At 40.3% G+C, this 20,298-nt stretch overlaps 1 protein-coding gene and 1 long non-coding RNA gene across 3 annotated transcripts in view; one reads left to right on the plus strand and one right to left on the minus strand.

The window, feature by feature from the left end:
- Positions 1-15,671, minus strand: part of LOC310766577 (desmocollin-1-like) — a 28,072-nt gene extending 12,401 nt beyond the window's left edge. Inside the window, exons 1-9 of one of the 2 annotated variants that reach the window (XM_083622956.1) lie at positions 14,847-15,671; positions 7,324-7,408; positions 6,080-6,282; positions 5,088-5,198; positions 4,445-4,600; positions 3,798-3,942; positions 1,824-1,999; positions 860-994; positions 275-460 (exon numbers count right to left, since the gene is read on the minus strand). In XM_083622956.1, the coding sequence (XP_083479082.1) occupies positions 275-460; positions 860-994; positions 1,824-1,999; positions 3,798-3,942; positions 4,445-4,600; positions 5,088-5,198; positions 6,080-6,282; positions 7,324-7,408; positions 14,847-14,924 (1,275 nt within the window). In that variant the 5' untranslated portion in view covers positions 14,925-15,671. The remainder of the gene's footprint in view (positions 1-274; positions 461-859; positions 995-1,823; positions 2,000-3,797; positions 3,943-4,444; positions 4,601-5,087; positions 5,199-6,079; positions 6,283-7,323; positions 7,409-14,846) is intronic. The other variant, XM_083622955.1, reaches the window with a different exon arrangement.
- The window catches only part of LOC310766659, a 73,671-nt gene continuing 68,764 nt past the window's right edge, over positions 15,392-20,298 (plus strand). The window contains exons 1-2 of the long non-coding RNA XR_014550314.1: positions 15,392-15,512; positions 18,167-18,224. This is a non-coding gene — a long non-coding RNA (uncharacterized lncRNA). The remainder of the gene's footprint in view (positions 15,513-18,166; positions 18,225-20,298) is intronic.

Below are 20,298 nucleotides of genomic sequence, written 5' to 3' on the forward strand. Positions count from 1 at the left end.
CTTGTGATTATGCTCTTAACTGTAACCAAGATTTGGCTTAGCGTGTCATGCAACCACAGCCACTATGTGATCAATATACAGATTGGAAAATCATTGCTGAGAAATAACTATAAATTTAAATTCAGGGATCTCGGTGCTACCACAGAAGGTCAGAGGTGTTAAACTCTGCTGAAAATTATTACCCACTTCTGTATTGCTCAGTATGATTGGAATTATCATAATACTTATTAAACTGTATTCAACTGGATATAGAGAGGCTGTGAAATGTAATTACCTTTTCAACACATAGTGTACCAATATTTGAATCAGGATTTTTTACAATTTTGAAAGCACCATCTTCATTTCCCTTTATAATGTTGAAGGTAGCATGCCAGGCAGGTGTTCCAGGTGAATCTTTGTCTACGACACCGATGTCCATTACTTTTTCGCCAACTGTGTTTTCACTAACATATGCTTCATACTGAAATGAACAAGATTTTCAGAAATTTGTTTCAAAACCATATGGTCACCACAACATAGTTTTCTATGCACATGCTGTCATATATGTTTTTGCAAATTGCTATGGGTTGATAAATTATAGCCTTAAAATATTAATGCTTAAGATATAATGCAATGATGAGATTAAACCTCTGCCAGCAACTGAAACAAAGTGTGTGTCTTCATCCTTCTTATTGATAAGGAAACAGAGTCCAGCTTCTTAACCAGGGCTGATGCAATCAGAATAGAGTTAAAAGCTGCAGGATTGGACACATAATTATGAAACTCATGCAAATGACAAAAACAAAATAAAAAAGAGAGAATGCAGAAGATCTTAAAATGAAGAGTAATGTTCTAAGAAGTGTGAAGGCAGCAAACATACCATGCTGTGCTCACACATGGGTGCATGATCATTTGCATCATCAACTTCAATTACAACTGTTGCAGTATTGCACAAACCAAAGGGCTGACCTCCCATATCTCTTGCTTCTACCAGTATTGTGTATGTCGTTATTTTCTGAAAAAGAACACAGCAAACAGTATATTAATATAGTACAATATAAACACAGTAATGGGAGGGGAAGGCCAATGGAACACAATATCCTCTTAATACTGATTCTCTTTAGTCATATTGTAATAATAATAATAATAATAATTATACCCCGTCCATCTAACTGGGTTTCCCCAGCCACTCTGGGCAGCTTACAACACATATAAAAACATAGGAAAACGCCAAACATTAAAAACTTCCTGATACATGGCTGCCTTCAAATGTCTTCCAAAAGTTGTGTAGTACTTTATCTCACCAACATCTGATGGGAGGGTGTTCCACAGGGTGGGCACCACTGCCAAGAAGGCCCTGCATGGTTCCCTGTAACTTCACTTCTCGCAGTGAGGAAACCACCAGAACTTCACCAGAGGGAACCACCAGAGTTCCTAGCTAAACAAATGCTTTTAAGGCTTCTTATGCAGAAGTCCATCAAGTACCCTTTCTCTCATTCTCACTGCTGCCTCCTGCAAAAAAGGGATGGAAAGAGAGAGAACCTCTCCCTTTTTCCCCGTTGATGAAAGACAAGATAGGTCACCTCCTTTTCTGTTGTATTTTTGCAGGACTAAGCAGCAGCTTGTATCTCCTGCAACAACCTGCCACTAACACAAACTCTCTTTTCTGCATAGGATTTAGAGAAGGGAGGTGTCAACGACAACAACAAAATAATGAATTTGTCAAGCAAGCAAACTATAAATTTCCCAGAGATTCATGCGTCCTCTCCCCGCCTCCCCATCAAATTATGTCTTACTCATAGGCATAATGCTAAATAACAACATTAGACTTTCAATAAAATTACCTCTCTGTCCAGAACTGGATATGCCACAGTAATAGAACCTGTATCTGGATGTATACTGAACGTATTGGAACCTTGAAGCGGCATAGGATTCTGGCCCACAATTCTGTATTTCAGTTTAGTGTGCAGTGTACCAGGTTCATCTCTGTCCGTTGCAGTTATTTGCCCAACCACGGTACCTGCATACACAGATTATCATTGTAACCTTTTTAAGATTATACTATAAAATACTGATCAAATTATCGTTGGAGATCTAGCCTAATAATACGGCACACATGCAACCCCCTCCTAAAGTACTCGAAAAGAAAATACAATGCATGGTTGTTAACTTCACCCTTAATAAAGCTTATGGACTGCTGCTTTGCTTTGAAACCTCTCCTTACTTCATTTGGGTTAGTGCAGGCCTAGGCAAACTCAGCCCTCCAGATGTTTTGGGACTACAACTCCCATCATCCCTGACCACTGGTCCTGTTAGCTAGGGGTGATGGGAGTTGTAGTCCCAAAACATCTGGAGGGCCGAATTTGCCTATGCCTGGGTTAGTGCAAGGGATTCCAGCCCAAGCCCTGGTGAAATGAACAGAAGATATGCAGCAGTAGATGAAGAAGCCCTGCACTGTTTATGTGATTTTTAAAAAGAAGTAATTCTGAGCTTTCAGTTAATTACATATATTTGTAATGATCTACAGATTTTGAATCACAGAGATTCCTAATGGAGGACATTGCCTAAGAAAATAATCTAGGTTTCATATTATCATATTCTGATAAATCTATGCAGGCCGATGTCTAAAAAGTGGTCTTACAATCACTTGCTCCCCATGTATACCTATGGAAATGTGTTAAGTTAACAATTACATGAAATTGCACCGAGTAAGCATGTGCGCAATTGCTGCTGTCAAACGATATTCTAGGTGTACAGTAGGCACAGATCTTCTCACTGATGCTGTTCGTGTTACATCATTTTGTTAATGACCGTCTAACATTTATCCGTGTCTTCATAAGCAGCAGTTAAATGCTGAATGATGAAAACATGTTTTGATGAGATACAACTTTTATTCTACATAGAAAATAATATCTTCACTATTTTGGAGCAAAGGTTTACCCAGTTACAAACATACACAGATAAATGAAAACACTCTTCAAACTGGACAGACCAGTTATAAATCTGACTAGCATTTATATCAAGAGTCATTGAAATGAATATGGCTGCAAATACATGGTCTAATCTGAAAGCTTTTGAAAAATGTGATGGAAGGATTATAGCTCAGTGGTAATGCATATTTTGAAAGCAGAAGGTCCTGACTCCCAGGTTCAATCACAGGCACCGCCAGTTAAATGATCAGGGAGCAGGTGATGGGAAAGATTTCTGCTTCAGTCCCTAAAATGCTGGTGCTAATAAGAGTAGACAATTCTGGACTAGATGGCCTAGTCATTTGACTTGGTGTATGTTCATATATATCAATGCTCAATATAATAATAATATGGCACATTCATGCATAATTAGTGAAATTGTATGTATTTGTGTGTTTGCCCATGCATTTATTTATTAGATTACTAACCTGCCCCATTCCAAGGGGATGGTGCAGTCAATACTTTTAAAATCCGACACAGTATAGTAAAACAAATTAATATTAACCTACACTGGCTTAACATCTGCCATTATATAACATCCAAGTAAGAAGATTACAGATCTTAACACTGGGCCACATTCAATGACAGGCAAATAGATGTCTGATTATACATCCAGGTCTTCCTCTTTTTTTTCCCTTCCTCTTTACTGCTCCCCCATCTGCTCCAGATGGTTTGCCAATCCTTCAGCAAATATTTTGGGAGCACACAGAGGTCTGCAGGGAGGAGGGGAAAGAGAGCAAGTCATGTTGCACATGTGAAGGTTCATTCCACTGGTGGAAGGGCACCATTAGATTTCACTCATTGGATAAAAGTAATTGAAATGATATTATAAAATTTCTAGCTGCTTACCAGCTCTGCAGTTTTCTACAACATTAAAAGCCCAAGTAACTGGGTCAAACATTGGTGGGTTATCATTATCATCCTCAATTCGGATTACATGTCTAAGTGGTACCTCTGGAGTATAGCCATCTAATGTCCTTGCATTGCAAATTATCTGTAAAAAAAAGAGGGAACACTTTTAGTAGCTACCTATGTAAGGATAATTGGTTTTATTGCAATGCATTGCTATTTGCTTCTGAACAAACACAAGAACTTCCCATGTTTTATGTTTCTTATACTTTAACAGTGAAAGACTGACAGGTTTACAGTTTCCATTTTACCAATAGCCATCTTTCTGTAGAATTGTTAAACTCAAGTACATTTCTGTGTTTCATCAGAAAGACATCCAAACTTTTTACTTTATACATTCTTTTCCCTGTCAAACTTCTCCATCATTAACATCTATCAGATAAAGTTCTATTCAGTATCTCAGAAAAAGCTTTGCTTAGCAAAAGCAGAACAAGGTTGCAGATCCTACCATTCCAATTCAAATACTCAAAATGAACAAAGTGTCAATGAACACTACTGATCCATTGTTTAAAACACATCATTTTATACTTACAACACATTTGGCTTCATATTATAATTGTTACAACTGACAAAGTTTGCATTCTTACCTCAAATTCTGAATACTCTTCCCGATCTATTGGAACAGTAACAAAGAGATTTCCTGTTTCCCTCTCAATATAAAAATAATTTAGTGGTGGTTGGTCGACTCCACGACCACTTATAGAATATGTGATGTTGTACTTTTGGGCTGTATCAGAAGACAGCTGTATAAAGAGAATGATGTATGAAACAGAAAAACGTAAGTCATCATACTATAGCTAGTATCTCAGAATTAAAGTATCAATTTGTCTCTTAATTTTCTGGTACCAAAGTTAGTTCAGACTCCTGAAGAACATGACAAATATTTGTTCATTTAAAATCCTTCACCATTTATACAGGAGTGTAATTTAGTACACACTGTTTAGGCTGTGAGATCATAATCACACTGAGGCAGTAAGTCCTGTTTTAATAGAACTGATTTTCAAGTGTGCTTAGGATCACTCTATCTGGTACAAATTACTCTCCAGCAACTACTTAGTCATTAACAGTATTGATATCATTGATGTTTCCTTTTTCATGTTCAAGGCGTCTCAAAAAGTCATTAAAATTATCCTAAGATCATAACTTACATAGGTTTCTTCTACTCATCTTATTCATAAAACACATTTGCTAGAGCGTAGAGTGTAATCAGGCTGGTTTATTAAATGTTACCTGCTGAATTTGCATTGGGAAAGGTCCTAGTGAGTTTTCCATTATTAGGGTTGGAAGAGGACTCCATCTTCGTTTAGTTCGTCTAAGAACAGTCTCTCCTGTTTTATGAGCCTGTGTTCAGGAAATAGAAATGAACATTAGTAACATATTCTAGTAATTCCTTACTTTTTCCATTCTCCTATACTGTGTTGTTCCTATTAACGTTCTCCAGCATTTCACCATGGTATCCATCTTTTTCTCCATGAATTGCTATAACATTCTGGTATGGTGATTTTTGAGTACTTCAACCCTGCATAACTGTTTTCAATTTTTCATGCCTCTATTTTCATTATGTTTGTGTGTGTTTTTGGAATTCTAATGTCCTTGATGAAGATAATTCCTTTTTTGCTACATCAGTTTTAACTGGGCAATAAAGAGACAGATTCAGCCCTCCTCTTCACCTGAAGTGAGAGCTTAAGTTATATGCTAAATCAAATGTTCTGTTGACAGTCAATTAAGGCCAAAAATAGACATTACAGGAACTGCACAGCTGCTGTCAAAAGAAGCAGAATTATGTATCCTCCTTCTCTCTCATCCATACTGGAATGTATATATGACATAATCATAATGTTCTCACTCGTTTTCAATGGCTGAAGTTTGCTTGCAGGGGCAAGGAAACTTTCAGTGCAGTTCTGTCATGTCAAGCATTACTTCTCCCCAGTGGCGTAGCGTGGGGGGTGCAGGGGGGGCGGGCCGCACCGGGCGCAACATCTGGGGTTAGGGCAAATCCATGGGTTAGGGGGCGCAAATCCACGGGTTAGGGGGCGCAAATCCACGGGTTAGGGGGCACAAATTACTTGCCTTGCCCCGGGTGCTGACAACCCACGCTACGCCACTGCTTCTCCCCGCCCTAAAACCCCACCTCTTTTTCAGTACCTATAACATCTATATTTGCCTAACGAGGAAGATAACTGAAATGTACTTTGATCTAAAAAAAATTGCATGCCACTTACCTTTTTTGGATGTGATAGCAAATTGACATGTATTTTCTTTTGCAGATGACCTTGCAAGTCATTAAGCGATATGGTAAAAGCTTTCTTCTCAGAAGACAAAGAAACAGCATTTGTTGTATATACAGAACCATCTTCTAGTACTATGAAATCAGGATCACTTGAACTGATCAGGTCAGATGTCCTAAGATACTGTCTCAGATTTACTGTAAAACAAAACAAAAACAGTAAAAACTGTAAACCAAGAAACAAAGCAGCAAAGAACAACTCCCAATTTCATGTCCGAAATTTATATTTGCATGCTTACAATTTTAAAATTTGTACATAGTTGCAGTGTCAGGGTAAAGTTTCTAGAGCATGATCATGACACTCTAGTATGAATGTAATAAGTCGATCTTATCCACCCAGAGCCTTCACAACTGGGGAAAAAGGCTATGACTCAAACTAAGAACAATTAAATGAACAAATAGCGAATAAGCTTATAAATAAACTGGTTACAGATGAGAATGAGATGCAAAATCCAAAAACTTATTTAGTAGTTTTGTTGGTTTAGGATTCAAAAGCAAGCTTTATTTACAATCAATAATGAAATACATATCCCATGCTGCCTAAGGCGTGGCAGAGTGCAGCACAACTAGAGGCAGTTCATCTGCTTCAACTGTAAGGGCAGAGGAGCCCTCTTGCACTCCTCTGTCATTTTCTGGGGTTGGGTTTAGGGCAGGGGGTGTTTAGTATGCTTAGGGGGCATGTTAGGAGAGCAGAAATGCATGTGATCCTTCAAGTTCAATACTTCTACTTGTCTACCCCTTACACCACCACTGATGTCTGAGCCCTGACACTGAGTCAATGAAGTTTTCACAGTGGTGTGGGTGGGGGAATCTAGCATCTGATCTCCTTCTCCAAGGTCAGAGCGCTCTCTCTGCCTTCAGAAAGTGAGATCCAATGCTTCCTATGACCCCATGGGCACCCTCCTAAGGACCATAAGATTTCAGCATAGCAGCACAATCCAATGCATATCTATTTGAAAGGAACCCCATTCAGTTGGGGTTTGCTGCCCATTAAGTGTGTCCAGGATTGAAGTTGTAAGCTTATGCTATACTGTAACTAAGCATAAGCCCCACTGAACACAGATAGGCTTCCAAAATAATGTGCATTGGAGTGCGCTATAAATATGAGATGGATTGCAGGGAGAAAACAGAACATCATTGTGAAAGCAACAGAAAGAGGCTCTAGTAATTGTTACTCACATCTGCCAATTAATGTTCCTGCTTCTAGTTTGGAAGGCACGTTAAAAGTCACTTTCTTGCTAGCTTCACAAAATAAACTTAGTACCTGAGGAGTAAAAGAATCGCATTATTATTTTTTGTTATTTTTGTATATACAGAACTATAAACAATAGGCCGAAATATAGCATAGTGATCTAACCTTATCCATGAATTAGATTGTAATATTCCTTAATATGACTGAAATTTGCACATATACATTTCCAGGTTCCCCCATTAAGAATGGTTGACAAGCCTTCATACTATCTGATGTCAATATGAGGAAGGATTTGAGATTATTTTGATGCAACAACATCTAGGCCATATTGCACTGTTATGTGCACAAGATGCATTTCAGTAAGCCATCTATAAGGTTATGTTCTGTTGATAAAGCATCTTCTGGTCAGCAAACCAGAGGAAATTGGCAGCAAACCAGATAATTGAGACATTAATTAATGTATTCACCCAGAAAATGAAGTTAGGCTCATGTGGTGCCAATCAGATGGCTGGATTTAGAGACAGTTTTGACAAGCAGATAAAAAGATATTTGACAGAGGGAAGTGCTGCAAGCACCAACACTATTAGGCCCTCTCTCTTCAGAAGGAACTGCTGGAATGTTAATGACATGCAATTCTTGAGAAGTGCTCTTTTAGGGAAGTATTTATGATGGGAATACTGATTTTGAATTCAAAGTCTGTTGTTCCAACTGTCTCACAGCTCTTGGCACTGTACCATTGATTTAGCTTGGGGGAGGGAGAATCACTAAATGGGAATCTTGGTTGCAAGGTGAGTTGCCATCTTGGCAGCTTGGGCAACCGAATTTAATTCCAGCATGTCCAGGAACCCAGCAAAAACAACATGACATTTCTCTAGGCAGTCTTCAAATGGGAAAAAAGACAAAAAAATAACAGATGTAAGCTATAGCTGAATGAGCCTGTGGCTGGAATTAACCATGGGAATTAGTTCAGAGATAGTTCAGTGGGAATCAATGAGATTTCAAAACATTCCACAAATTGTTGCATATAGTCTGTACCAAGGCTGTAAGGAGTTGGGGTGTAATATGCTCCAATGCTCAATTTAATTCCCCAATAAGCAGGATATAGTTTCTTCAGTGCAAACAGCTTTGCAGAACTGTACATTATGGAGCCCCAAATCTAGTCTGGAGTAGATCAACACCCTGTAGATTTGCAGTATATAAGTGTAGTCTGTTCCTGAAGTGGTTGAAGAATGCAAAACAGGACATTCAGTGCCTTCATGTATAACACCTTTAGGAAGTTAATGTGCAGTAAGAATGTGAGCGTCTTGTTCAACCCTAGATACATACATTCTGAAACTACTAGGTATGAAACTACTAGGAATTTCAATGTAACTTCAGGATGTAAGCTACACCTTCAGCAAAAGTACAAACAAATGATTTTGGTTTGAGAAAGGTATAGTCACAAAGTACAGCCGATATATATTGAGAGAGCGGGAAGCTTGTTGTAGTTATCTTTCATTAAACCATGTAACAAAAGACCTACATAACATCTGGAAATTATCTGCGAAAAGGCAACTGTATACTATAAGATATGATATCACACTGCAACAAATCTTTACAGAGAAGACAAACACACTGAGAACACTACCTTGAGGGACACTTTTCTCCCACTTGAAAGTCAAAACTAACATGAACCTGGAATGCACATTTCCTCAAAAGGATCTGTATGAAGATGAGGAGATTGCTTCTTAATCCAAAATTATAAGACTTTCTGTTGATTTCATATTTCATAAGCCTTTCCTTCTTCTTTTTAAGTGAACTATCAGTTGATCTGATTTCCACCTTAATCAGGTGATAAGTGTCTGCAGAAACTATATTGAGTATTTGCCAGTATGTTGTTGGGTTCATGAATGCTGATCATGCATTTCAGAAGCTTGCCAACACGGCATGTCAAAACAACAGGTGGATATACTAAAACCTTAGGATTCAAACCACGCTTCAAAGGAGGTACTTTTTGATAGTCTATATTCTCTATAACAAATCTAGATACACATGATCTGGTTATAGAGGGTCAGCAGCAGATCAAACCCATCTTGAGGCAGTTGTTGTCATCCAGTCCTACCACCATGTTATCAGATGAGTGTGGTGTCACTTATACAGTGGTACCTCGGGTTAAGTATTTACCATAATTCGTTCCAGAGGTCCATTCTTAACCTGAAACTGTTCTTAACCTGAAGCACCACTTTAGCTAATGGGGCCTCCCGCTGCCACCGCGCTGCTGGAGCACAATTTATTTTCTCATCCTGAAGCAAAGTTCTTAACCCGAGGTATTATTTCTGGGTTAGCGGAGTCTAACCTGAAGCGTATGTAACCTGAAGCATATGTAACCCGAGGTACCACTGTAGTAAGAAAGGCTCATTGGCTGTTATATATTAAAAAAAATAAATACAAATTGAGGAAGCTTCTGTCCTAAGTTCAACAGGCAAGAATTCAGCTTGGTAGTTAAGAAAACACACCTTCTAAGATAATTTCCATTATGATACTGATGGGGAACCTGTGAATACAGTGCCCAGAAGTTTTCAGAATTTTATTCCTAACAGCTTTGAGGCTAACAGCGCTGGCAATTCCAAAAATTGGAACCCTTACCATATGCCCCCTTTCACTGGAATCAGCCAATCCCCTGAATCAAGCAGTCTCAAAAAACAACAAGACACAAATAAATGTTTTTAATTATTCATCTCCTCTTTTTATTATTTTTACATCAGTAGACATTGCCTTACTGGAGCGACTGATGAAAGGTTTGGCATTACTAGATGCATCTCTGAGCATATCATTCTTTTCAAGTGGAGATTTCATTTGATAAGGAACAGATTCCACTGCAACCTCTTCAGTGCCTGAGGATTGTGCCATTGCTACATGGCTAGGAGAAGCTTTGGAGGGAGCCAGCACACGGGGCTCGGGGAAATAAATATTCACCTGTTGGGACGTTTTTCAGTCTACCATTTAACACAGAAGCATTACTCTCATGGTTCCTCTCCATAGTGACTTTGCCCTCTGTAGGAAAGCTGTTAAGCATCATGTTGTATTAAGTCCATAAGACCAAACTGAGAAACACTGTGATTGTAATTTGTTTTAAAACTATTTTTAATGTTGTGTTTTAAATTGTTGTGACCTTCCCTGGGGCAATATAATAGAGACATAAAAAGATAATAAATTAATAATAATAAAGCGGCAGATATAACAGAATCTGATAATAGGGGCATAAAAGGAGACTACTTGATAAATTGAACACCTACAGAGTCACAATCACAGAGTATCGAATGTATCTGCTGCTGCAGTAGATTTATCTATATGTACAATTATTATTATTATTATTATTATTATTATTATTAAATTTTTACCTCATCCTTCCATGGTGCTCAGGGCAAATTATAAATAATAGTAATTCGCATGGAACTACTAATATTTGGGCGTGGGAAGGAGGGATGCAACAGAATACAGATTAGGAGCACTCCTTTATCAAGTAGCAAGAAAGTGAAAGTGAGGTAATTAAAAGGTATTACTGGGTTTCTAACAAAAGTGCCCAGGAAAATAGTATGTAGATTAAATTACCACTTTAAATCTAAAATGGATTAAAGTTTTTAAGAGCAAAAGAGCTGACATTTTTCCCGCATTCCAATTTTCCATTACTGTCTTATACTTTTACAAAAGTCTAGTGACGTCACGTTGCTTCATTATTTCTACTCTGGAATAAGTGGGTTTATGATCGTTGCAAAAGGTTGTTAAAGGCACTACAAATGGTCTTGGAATTACAGGAGTGTCAATAAATTCAGTATGAGTAAGTCGAAGAGAATATGTCACACCAAACAATAACCAGTTAAAGTTAGTGTAGAGTTGTCTTATTGAAAGCAATTCATGTCAATTTGAGAATCAAGTGTTTCAGATATGCAGCACAGTTCCATTCTTCCTAGCTATGTTTAAAGAACATTAAGAATAAGAGAGAAAATAGCCGTGTGCTTCTATGCATGGCCTTTTAGAAGGAAGTCCTACTGAATTCCATGGGATTTACTCAGAGGTGTGTATAGTAGGATTGCAGTCTAAAAATCACTTTGCAGATTTTATTTGTATATTACAATTCAGGTAACACATTCAGCACACTTTCAAACTGGTTTACCAGTGCCAGGGATGGGATTTACAGAGCTCTGTTTTGTAAATCAAATACTTTAACTCATTGTTTTATTTGTGAAGTTCCCCTATTTTCATCCAAAAAAAAGATAGCAAACTTTTTCTGAAGTGTTTGCATTTTAGAACAATGGAATTCTGTCCAATAAGATAGGCTTTATTTATTTTAAAGTATTGTGTCACAATGAAAGCATTATAAAAATGGGACTTGGGTGGTATGTATAAATCTTATGATTTCAATGAGATTCAAACATATTAAACATCCTGTTCCTAAACACCTTGTTTGAAAACAAGGTACAATTACGTATATCAGCAGGCCTTATAAGTAATACTGTATCTAAAATTGTGAAGTACTTAGATGGAAGAGTGCAAGTTTCTCTATACTGCAACATTAATTGAAACAAGTGGGTTCCATGGAAGTCAATTTGATACACTGTCAACTAATTCACATAGAATAGGAGTGAGTGTAAGCAGTTACTATACGTTAGATATCCCCAAAATAATGAAATTAATGCTGTAAAGGCTAGAGTGCAGATTGAATACCATCAGTAGCAGAGGACACTTAAAAAAAAAAAAAGCAGGAAAAGTCCATTGAAGGGGAAGTAAAAACAATCATTTAGGCAATCAAATTACTTGTTATTTCTGGCCACAAATGTCAAGCTAGAAGAACCACCAATTAATAGTTATATTATTATTAATGTATTGAAGGCAAGGGGCAAGTGGACTATTTGCGTCTTGAAACGAAAATCTGATAAACGTGCAGGCTCTCAAAATAAATCTGAGCAGCACACTGGTTGTGCTTTTGTATGGATTACAGAATTAGGTTGACGAGTTTGAAATAAATTAGAATGTTGATTTAATTAGTTTTTAAAGATATCAAAAATAATCCAGAGTGGGACTTAGTCTGAAGCAAATGTGCACATGACTACAGTCATTACTCCAATTTTGTTGATGTTAAGAAATGATACAAACAATTGTGAGAGAAAATTCCGAACAGTAACTCAATACTGGTAGCCACAGAAAGGCTATGGGGTCTATAAAGATCTCAGTAACAAAGGAAGCCCAATGTTTTCCATAAGTCTAGCGTGATACTGGTCAAAGGAAGATTATTTTAAAGTAAGGTACATTTCTTAAAATAAAGCTCATATAGAGACTCTGGGCTGTGTAAATGAGCCTATTCATATTAACTGGCCTATTGCTTACAAAGGATTAGAAGCTCAAATTTCAACCAACATGTCTATGTCTGCACAATCGCTAGTTTTTATAGATTTTAAAAAGGATGTTCACACTGTTAATCATGTTCCCCATTTGTGGGTTGGATCCAGACAAGCATACAGGCAAAGCAGGCCTATTGAAACCAAGGGGACAAGTTAGCCGTGGCTTTTATTTCAATGGGTCTACTCCCAGCATGACTAAATCTGGACCCAACCCATTGTCTGTATTTGACAAAGGGTTGGTAATTTATATAAGCTTCTTTTTTTCTACTAAACAGCCAACACTTTGGACAGCTTTAAAGGGGAATTGTACAATTTCAAGAAGGCTATACCCATCAATGTCTTCTAGTCATGATTTCCGTGTGCTCCTCCAGCTGATATGTGACACCACCGTCTGGGGAGCAGGGTACTGTCTCATGTCCTGCTTGTGGGTTTCCCATAGGTGCATCTGGTTGGCCACTGTGAGAACTAGAAGGGGACTTTGGCCTGATCCAACAGAGCTCTTATGTTCTTAGATGCAACCTTAGAATTATTATTTGAAACATGCAAATCAAATTCACTGCAATAAGAGTGTACCGCAGCTGTTATTTCCTACAAGACTGACAAGGGGGGGAAATATTTCCAATCTCCTATTTGCTTACAGCTTTTCTGGTGAACATAAACCCATTGGCTACAGAAGCCAAACTCAGAGAACAACAATAGTTTACTGATAGCAAATGGCTAGAAAATTGTTATTTTTTATTTTTTATTAAATCTGTATACCGTCCTATACCTGCAGGTCTCAGGGCAGTTACAACATAAAATCACAATATGAAAACACAAAATACAGTGGTACCTCGGGTTAAGTACTTAATTCGTTCCGGAGGTCCATACTTAACCTGAAACTATTCTTAACCTGAAGCACCACTTTAGCTAATGGGGCCTCCTGCTGCTGCCGCGCTGCCAGAGCACGATTTCTGTTCTCATCCTGAAGCAAAGTTCTTAACCTGAAGCAATATTTCTGGGTTAGCGGAGTCTGTAACCTGAAGGGTATGTAACCTGAAGCATATATAACCCGAGGTACCACTGTACATAATAAAAATGAAAAGCAACCTAAAAGTCGCCTCCTTCCAGTCTCAAATAATCCGTTTCAAATACAGTAGAGAAATGTAGGAAGAGGAGGTACTGAATTTCCTATGCCTCTAGAGAGTTTTGCCCCCACTTCAGGACCTCTTCCAGGCAAATATATTCCCAAATCTAATACTGATATGTAAGCACACAGATTAACCATCTCACAGGTATAATAAAAGCATGCCGTCAATTCTTAACCAGCACATTTCCTTTTCAAAGTGGGAACCATCCCGGGCAAGACTAAGGCAGATCAAAGGCACGAGTTAATAAGGGCAGGGCGAAACCCGCAGAGCACACAAACGCCACTTAGCCAAGGCGCGTCGCCGATTTTAAGAAGCCTGTCCCACGGTATATTCCATCGGATCCTAACTCTCCCCACCCCCCACTCCAAAAAAACCCCACAGCAAATTCCAGGACGAAACTTCCACCCTGAACGCCCCTGAAGTCACCGTGTGAAAAAAAAGCTACTTGGAAAAAAAACTGAGCTCACTTCCGAGTAAACGCGTCTCTCCTTTTTTTAAAGGAGTCCATGCATTTTCTCTCCTCGCCACACACAATGAAGTCTCCCCATTCCCACTTTTAAAAACTTCAGAGTTTCGCAACTCCCCACCCATTTTCTCTCTCTCTCTCTGCGAATATGCAAGTCGGAATCTGGGGAGGGGACGCTTCTCCCAGCTTCGAGCCGGTTTCGAAAGCCTAAGAACGAAAAATTACTTTTCGGTGTGCGCAAATAGCATAAAGAGTCCGGCTTTTTGTTTCTTCCGAAGAGGCGTCCCTGGAAAATCCAGGTGGGCGCTGCCCCCTCCCCCTCCCCCTCCCCGCCACAGCAGCCCCTCCCGCCCAAGAGCCCCGCGGCACGTCCGCCAGGCCGAACCCAACGAACTTCGCCCCGCAAGTTCCCACTTCGGCGCCGTTACCTGTCGAGGCCGCCGCCGCCGCCCAGACTTCCCGCGCCTCTCTCCCTTCAGCCCACCCTCTGCCTCCCTTCTCCCGCTCCACAAGGCTCAACTCCTACTACTACTCACCAGGAGGCCGACGAAGACCCGGAGGCCGGCGTCCGTCCAGGAGCCCCCCCTGCGCCGCGCTCTCGCTAGCGGGGCCATGCTGCAGCCGGATTGGGGTCGCGCGCGCGAGCGAGCGAAGGTGGGCTCGGCGGGAAAAAGAGACCGGCGGAAACGGCGGCGCGCGCGCGCGCTGGACGAGCGACCAGGTGAGTCTGAGGCGACCCGCCTGTCTCCACAGCAGGAGCTGCAAGGGTGGTGGCGGCAGCGATAGTGGATCAGCAGAGAGGCGGAGACGGTTGTTTTCTCCTACTCGGGTGATTTTTTTTTTTTTGTCCTTCTTCTGTTAACTCAAGTCTCCTCCCGTCCGCTGGAGGATTTGCCTCCGAGCGAGGGTGTGGGGCGAGGAGAAGGGAGGCGAGTTTACCTCAGCGGCTCTTCTGAGCGAGCACCTTTAATTAGGTTTCCTTTTCTCTCTCTCTCTTCCTCCTCCCTCCCTCCCTTCGCCCCGCCCCGCTTTCTTTCTTTCTACTCGGCCAGGGAGTGGAGCGGGAGACACCCTGGTTGGCCCCGACCCCGCCCCGCTGCTGGGCAGATAGGAGATGCGCGGAGGATTAACACACGCCGTTCCCAGCTGCTTGGCCCCTGACTGTGCCCGGAGAGCGAGACTCGCGCGCAGGCAGGGCAAAGGTGCGAGGCGGGCCGCGACGTCACGGCCTCTGTCTTCAGGTTGCCCTGGACGTCCAGGGCCGCCTCTCCAGGCAAGCCCGGGCTGCTTCCATGGACGTCTGGGACACCAGCAGAGCCTCCCACCAGGGGAGACCCTGCAGAGGCAGGCGTCCTCGCCCACACTCAGATCAGGAGTTCACATAGCTGTCTTTAAAAACAAACAAACACCTCATTCTGAACAGGGAAAAAGTCCCTACGAAGTCTAGTTTCGCTTTGCTAGACCCGCTTTCAATACGTCCATTCCTCTCTCGCTCTCTGCTTTCGCAGGCCAAAGCGACGTCCTGCAGCCGCGCCCTATTTTCTCTCGTGGTGCACAGATTGCTGAGCAGAGAGCATGCAAGTCTGCGCCTGGCTCATTTTCTGTTATTAATAACAGAATTATTTGTAAAAAAATTATTTGTGGACTGAGTAGTACTAAACAGGATTACTCTCATAACAGACGAGCATAGGCGCCTTCAAAACATTTTATCCAGTACAGATGGGATTTTTTTTATTGAGGAGAAAGAAACACAATAAAGAAAAATGGGGGTACCCACAGAGAAGCACCTTTCGGGGTGGCAGAACACCACCTGATTTATTAGGAAACGTTTTAGCATTTGGGAACTGTTGCACAAGCATGCATTCTGAATGGTATGGAGAAGTGTATGTTATACTGTAATCTGGAAACATTTTTAAGGGATTCTGCCTATACTATTCTACACCACAGCTCACTTTTTTAGATTACTAACTAACCGACCACCACTGTTTACTTCTGTTAATACAAGTATACTTATTTTTTTCCTTGATTGCATGGAAAGGCAAACCAGTTGCTGCAGAAAAAAAGTAGCTATCACTGAGCAATCATAAGTTGTTAGATTCCTGGGTTGTGAAATACCAGCTACTATGACAGGGGAAAAAACTTTTCAGGGCGATCCTCTGACACTGCAGTCGTTAGCATACAATAGGTGTCATATTTGGCACAACAGGACAGTTCAAATTGTATTTCACAATGAGACTACCCAGTGTTGGTGTGAGTGTGTGTGTGAGAGAGAGAGAGAGAGAGAATAAAGGAGTAATGTGATTATGTGTATGAGAAAGAATAAATGAATAGATAAAATAATGAATAGAAGAGAGGAAGGAACTAAGCAGAGGCTGGAGGACCCAGAGGGAGGCAGGTGTTTGTGTGTGTGTGTGTGAGAGAGAGAGAGAGAGAGAGAGAGTGCACAGTGAATTAATGAGAGAAAGATTAAGGGTGAGTGGAAGATAACCCCAAAGGGAGATAGGGAGGCTGGCCAGTAGGGTTTGGAAAAGCCTATGTGTGAGAGAGGGAGGAGATAGATGGATGGAGAGAAAAGTGGTGCATAGTCTCTGATCTATATAGCCCCTGACCTCTTTCCTCTGAAGGAATGTGATTTTCAACTACAACAAGGTTGCCCACCACCCAGAATTTTGTATTGACAATAATGCTAATACAATGAGAGGTGCCATATTCCCCCAGTTGGGGCAAGTCCGTATTTAAAATAGATGTTGCCTATTCCATATCATCACAGCCCTGTCAGAACAGGATGGCCAATAATGCAAACCTGTAAGGCCCTCTAAAGATAGCTATTTCACCCAAATAAGATTATCCAGATCTGAGTTAGATTGGAGTTATGGTACCATAAGAGGTTCATGTTAACACATACAGTGGGAATTAACCATGGCAATGAGAAAAATTATAGGGAAAAGTATTTGGCCCTCTTACAGTTCTGTTGGGAACTCTCTGTGTGTATGTGTCTATTTGCACTTGCCCACCATTATACAGTAGTTTGCATAGCTGGTAACAGATGGCGATGCAAACTACAGTGTGTGTGACAAGAAGCAGTGGATGGGCAGCCATGGGGAGCTGCAGAGGGGCAGCCAGAATACGCAGCTGCTGACTCCTCCACTTTCCAGTGTCAGCGGCCCTGCCCCAAGGATCCAGATCCTCAAGCAGGCTGGCACCACTACTGACTGCCCTCATCCTTTGCAGCTGGCCACCAGTTAGCACCAGTTAGTAGTATGAGGAGTGACATGGGAAAGAAAAAGATGCCCATAAGCACTGGTCAGCCTCATGATCCATAGTGGCATGAGGTGGAAAACGACAAAGTGGCAGCCAGCCAGACTCAGGATCCATAGTGTCAGGAGCAGAAGGTCTCAGCTCCCCTGCACTGATCCTTCCAATTGATGCCTGGTGTTGAAAGGTTCAGTGTGGGGTGGGCTTGCAAAATGCAAGCTTTCTCACTTTCCACTTGGGCAGCAGCAGGGGGAAAGAACACAGTTGCTGTGGGAAGCAGGAGAAGGAAGCAGGGGGTGATTCAGAACCTGGGAGGGGGTTGATGAGTTTAGCGACCAAGGGCACAGCCATGTGTGTGTGTGTGTGTGTGTGCGCGTGCGTGTGCATAGAGTATTATGTTTGTAGCATTTTAATGGCATTTCGTATATTGCTGGTAAAGCTGCCATAGGCATCATCAACTTCCATATATCGAGGCATGAAAATGAAAAGTATGAAGTAAAATGTTAATGAATAAATGAACATGCTTTGGAAGACATGGCGGGAGGTGATGCAGGTGTTTGTGTGTGTTTTTAACTAAATCATCTTTTTTATTCAATACTAGACTCAGGCTAGACCAAGAGAAGCAGGTTTTCAAGTTATATTGGATGCATGTGAAATAGGTAAGGCATGATACTTCCAATATTGTAATTCTACATTACTTCTTACTTTTTATTTTAAAAATATCTATGATTGTTAATTTATCTGAATATATACTGCTCACTGAAGATACAAGGACTAAAGTTTTCAGTCTCCATGGACGTGCAGATGTTTATATGTTTTTAGTGTTACTATTGATTCTGCGGTCTGTTTGCTGTTTTCTCTCTCTCTATATATATAAAACACTATTTATAATTTCTTCAGAGTTCAGTACATTTGTGTTCTTTTACTGCCATTTAAACAAGAATTTAGAATGCTTACCATACTCAAAACTGGTACTTATATGCCTGTTTTTTTTTATTTCTGAATTGATTTTTCTCTTTTGTGGGCATATTGTTGAAAGATTCCCTTTTATTTAGAAGGTAGACCCATATACAAAATGAAAACCGAATAAACAATGTACAAATAAATAAAGTCCTGCCTAAGAGATTTGCACCACTATTTATTTCTCTTTTTATTTATGGTTATCCCATCCATGTAGATGACACACAACTTGTATTTTGTTTTGAGAATAATTACCCATAATAACCTATGTGCTATTCAGTTATTATTCATACTTTAGACTCCATGACCGAATAGACCATGGAATTGGCACAGTGATTTTATAGCACATTCTTTTTTCCTGTCCCGATGAACCACATAGGATTCACATTCCATATAGGAATAGTTGCACTAGAAAGGAGTTGCACTAATGTATCTGCAGAACAATCTATGATCTGTTGTGCTATTATTTTCAATCCTATTATTAAGTACCAGTCAACTACCTGTTATTAATGCAAATGTGGTATGGGTGGGAAGCTTCAGAGTATGAATAGCGTTGCCTGAGCACTATTATATTGGGCATGGATGCAATGTCATAACTGTGGGGTAGCCAGCAAAGGGCAGAGGCAGTTATTGCAAGGGAAGACCTGCACTTGGGTCCTGCTTGCCTGCTTCCTATAGGCATCTGGTTGGCCACCATAAGAACAGGATGCTGGACTAGATAGGACTTTAGCCTAACCCAACAACATTCTTCTTATGATCTTATGAGGAGCTTCAGCCACTGCAGCAATAATTGTTCCTTATTTTAAACAATTATTTGCTGGTTCAGGGTTGTGGTTTTGTGAGCCCAAGGGTTTTTCCCTCAGAGAGAAGCCACCCATTCCACATGGCAAACTGCTTTTGAAATTGGGGTTTTCAAAGCTAATTTATGATATCACATAGGAGTCACTGCTAAGAACATAGAAGAATTACTACCTGAATAAAATTTGTGTAAATGTTGTATCCAATTCTGCCTGCGTACATGGTGCTGTTGTCATTGAGATATATAACAAAGTGTCTTTAACAATATTTTATTGCAATGTTTTTCCAGTAGCTTGTAAGTCTTTCGATTGTATACATTTTTTTCAAAGTATTGTTGCAATTTCTCTGTAACCAAAAAGTATATCTCTTTCATAATTGTTCTCCTAAAACAATACATTGGGAATACATGTTATAGGCATCTCAGAAATCACTGGAAATTATCTGTCTTATATTCTCACATTTACAATGATGGAAGACACTAACAGTGCAATCCTGCATGTTTCAACTCGGATCTTGAGTCAACAGAGCTTATTGACAGGAAAGAGGATATTGACTTGCAGCCTAAAAGTCTGTACAATGCAACCTGTAAGACATGACCAATCATAAATGGCAGCTATCACATACCAGTTTCTGCAGCCATGATGCCTAGGGGAGAGAGGGTGTTACAGGAAAAGAGTCACAAAAGCTTGTGTGCTGTAGTGGCTGACTTGTTGGGTTTGAATGTGGAAAACCCCATAATAAATCCTGACGGCTAGGAAGTGCACTTGATGGCCTTTGGTAAACCATTACCTTCCAAATTTATCTCTCTTTAAGGGTTCTTACTAGGTTATAAACACTTTGGATGATGAGTAATATACAAGCATGAGAAGAAAGAGGTGACTACATACTATAATGACTGTCCGACACTATGGTGGTTTCGCACAATGGTTGCTGTGTTAATTGTTTGGGTGACAACAGGGACATTTAGCTAGCTGC

The sequence above is a fragment of the Podarcis filfolensis genome, assembly GCF_964270895.1.
Source record: "Podarcis filfolensis genome assembly, chromosome: 7".
In the NCBI taxonomy this organism is placed as follows: Eukaryota; Metazoa; Chordata; class Lepidosauria; order Squamata; family Lacertidae; genus Podarcis; species Podarcis filfolensis.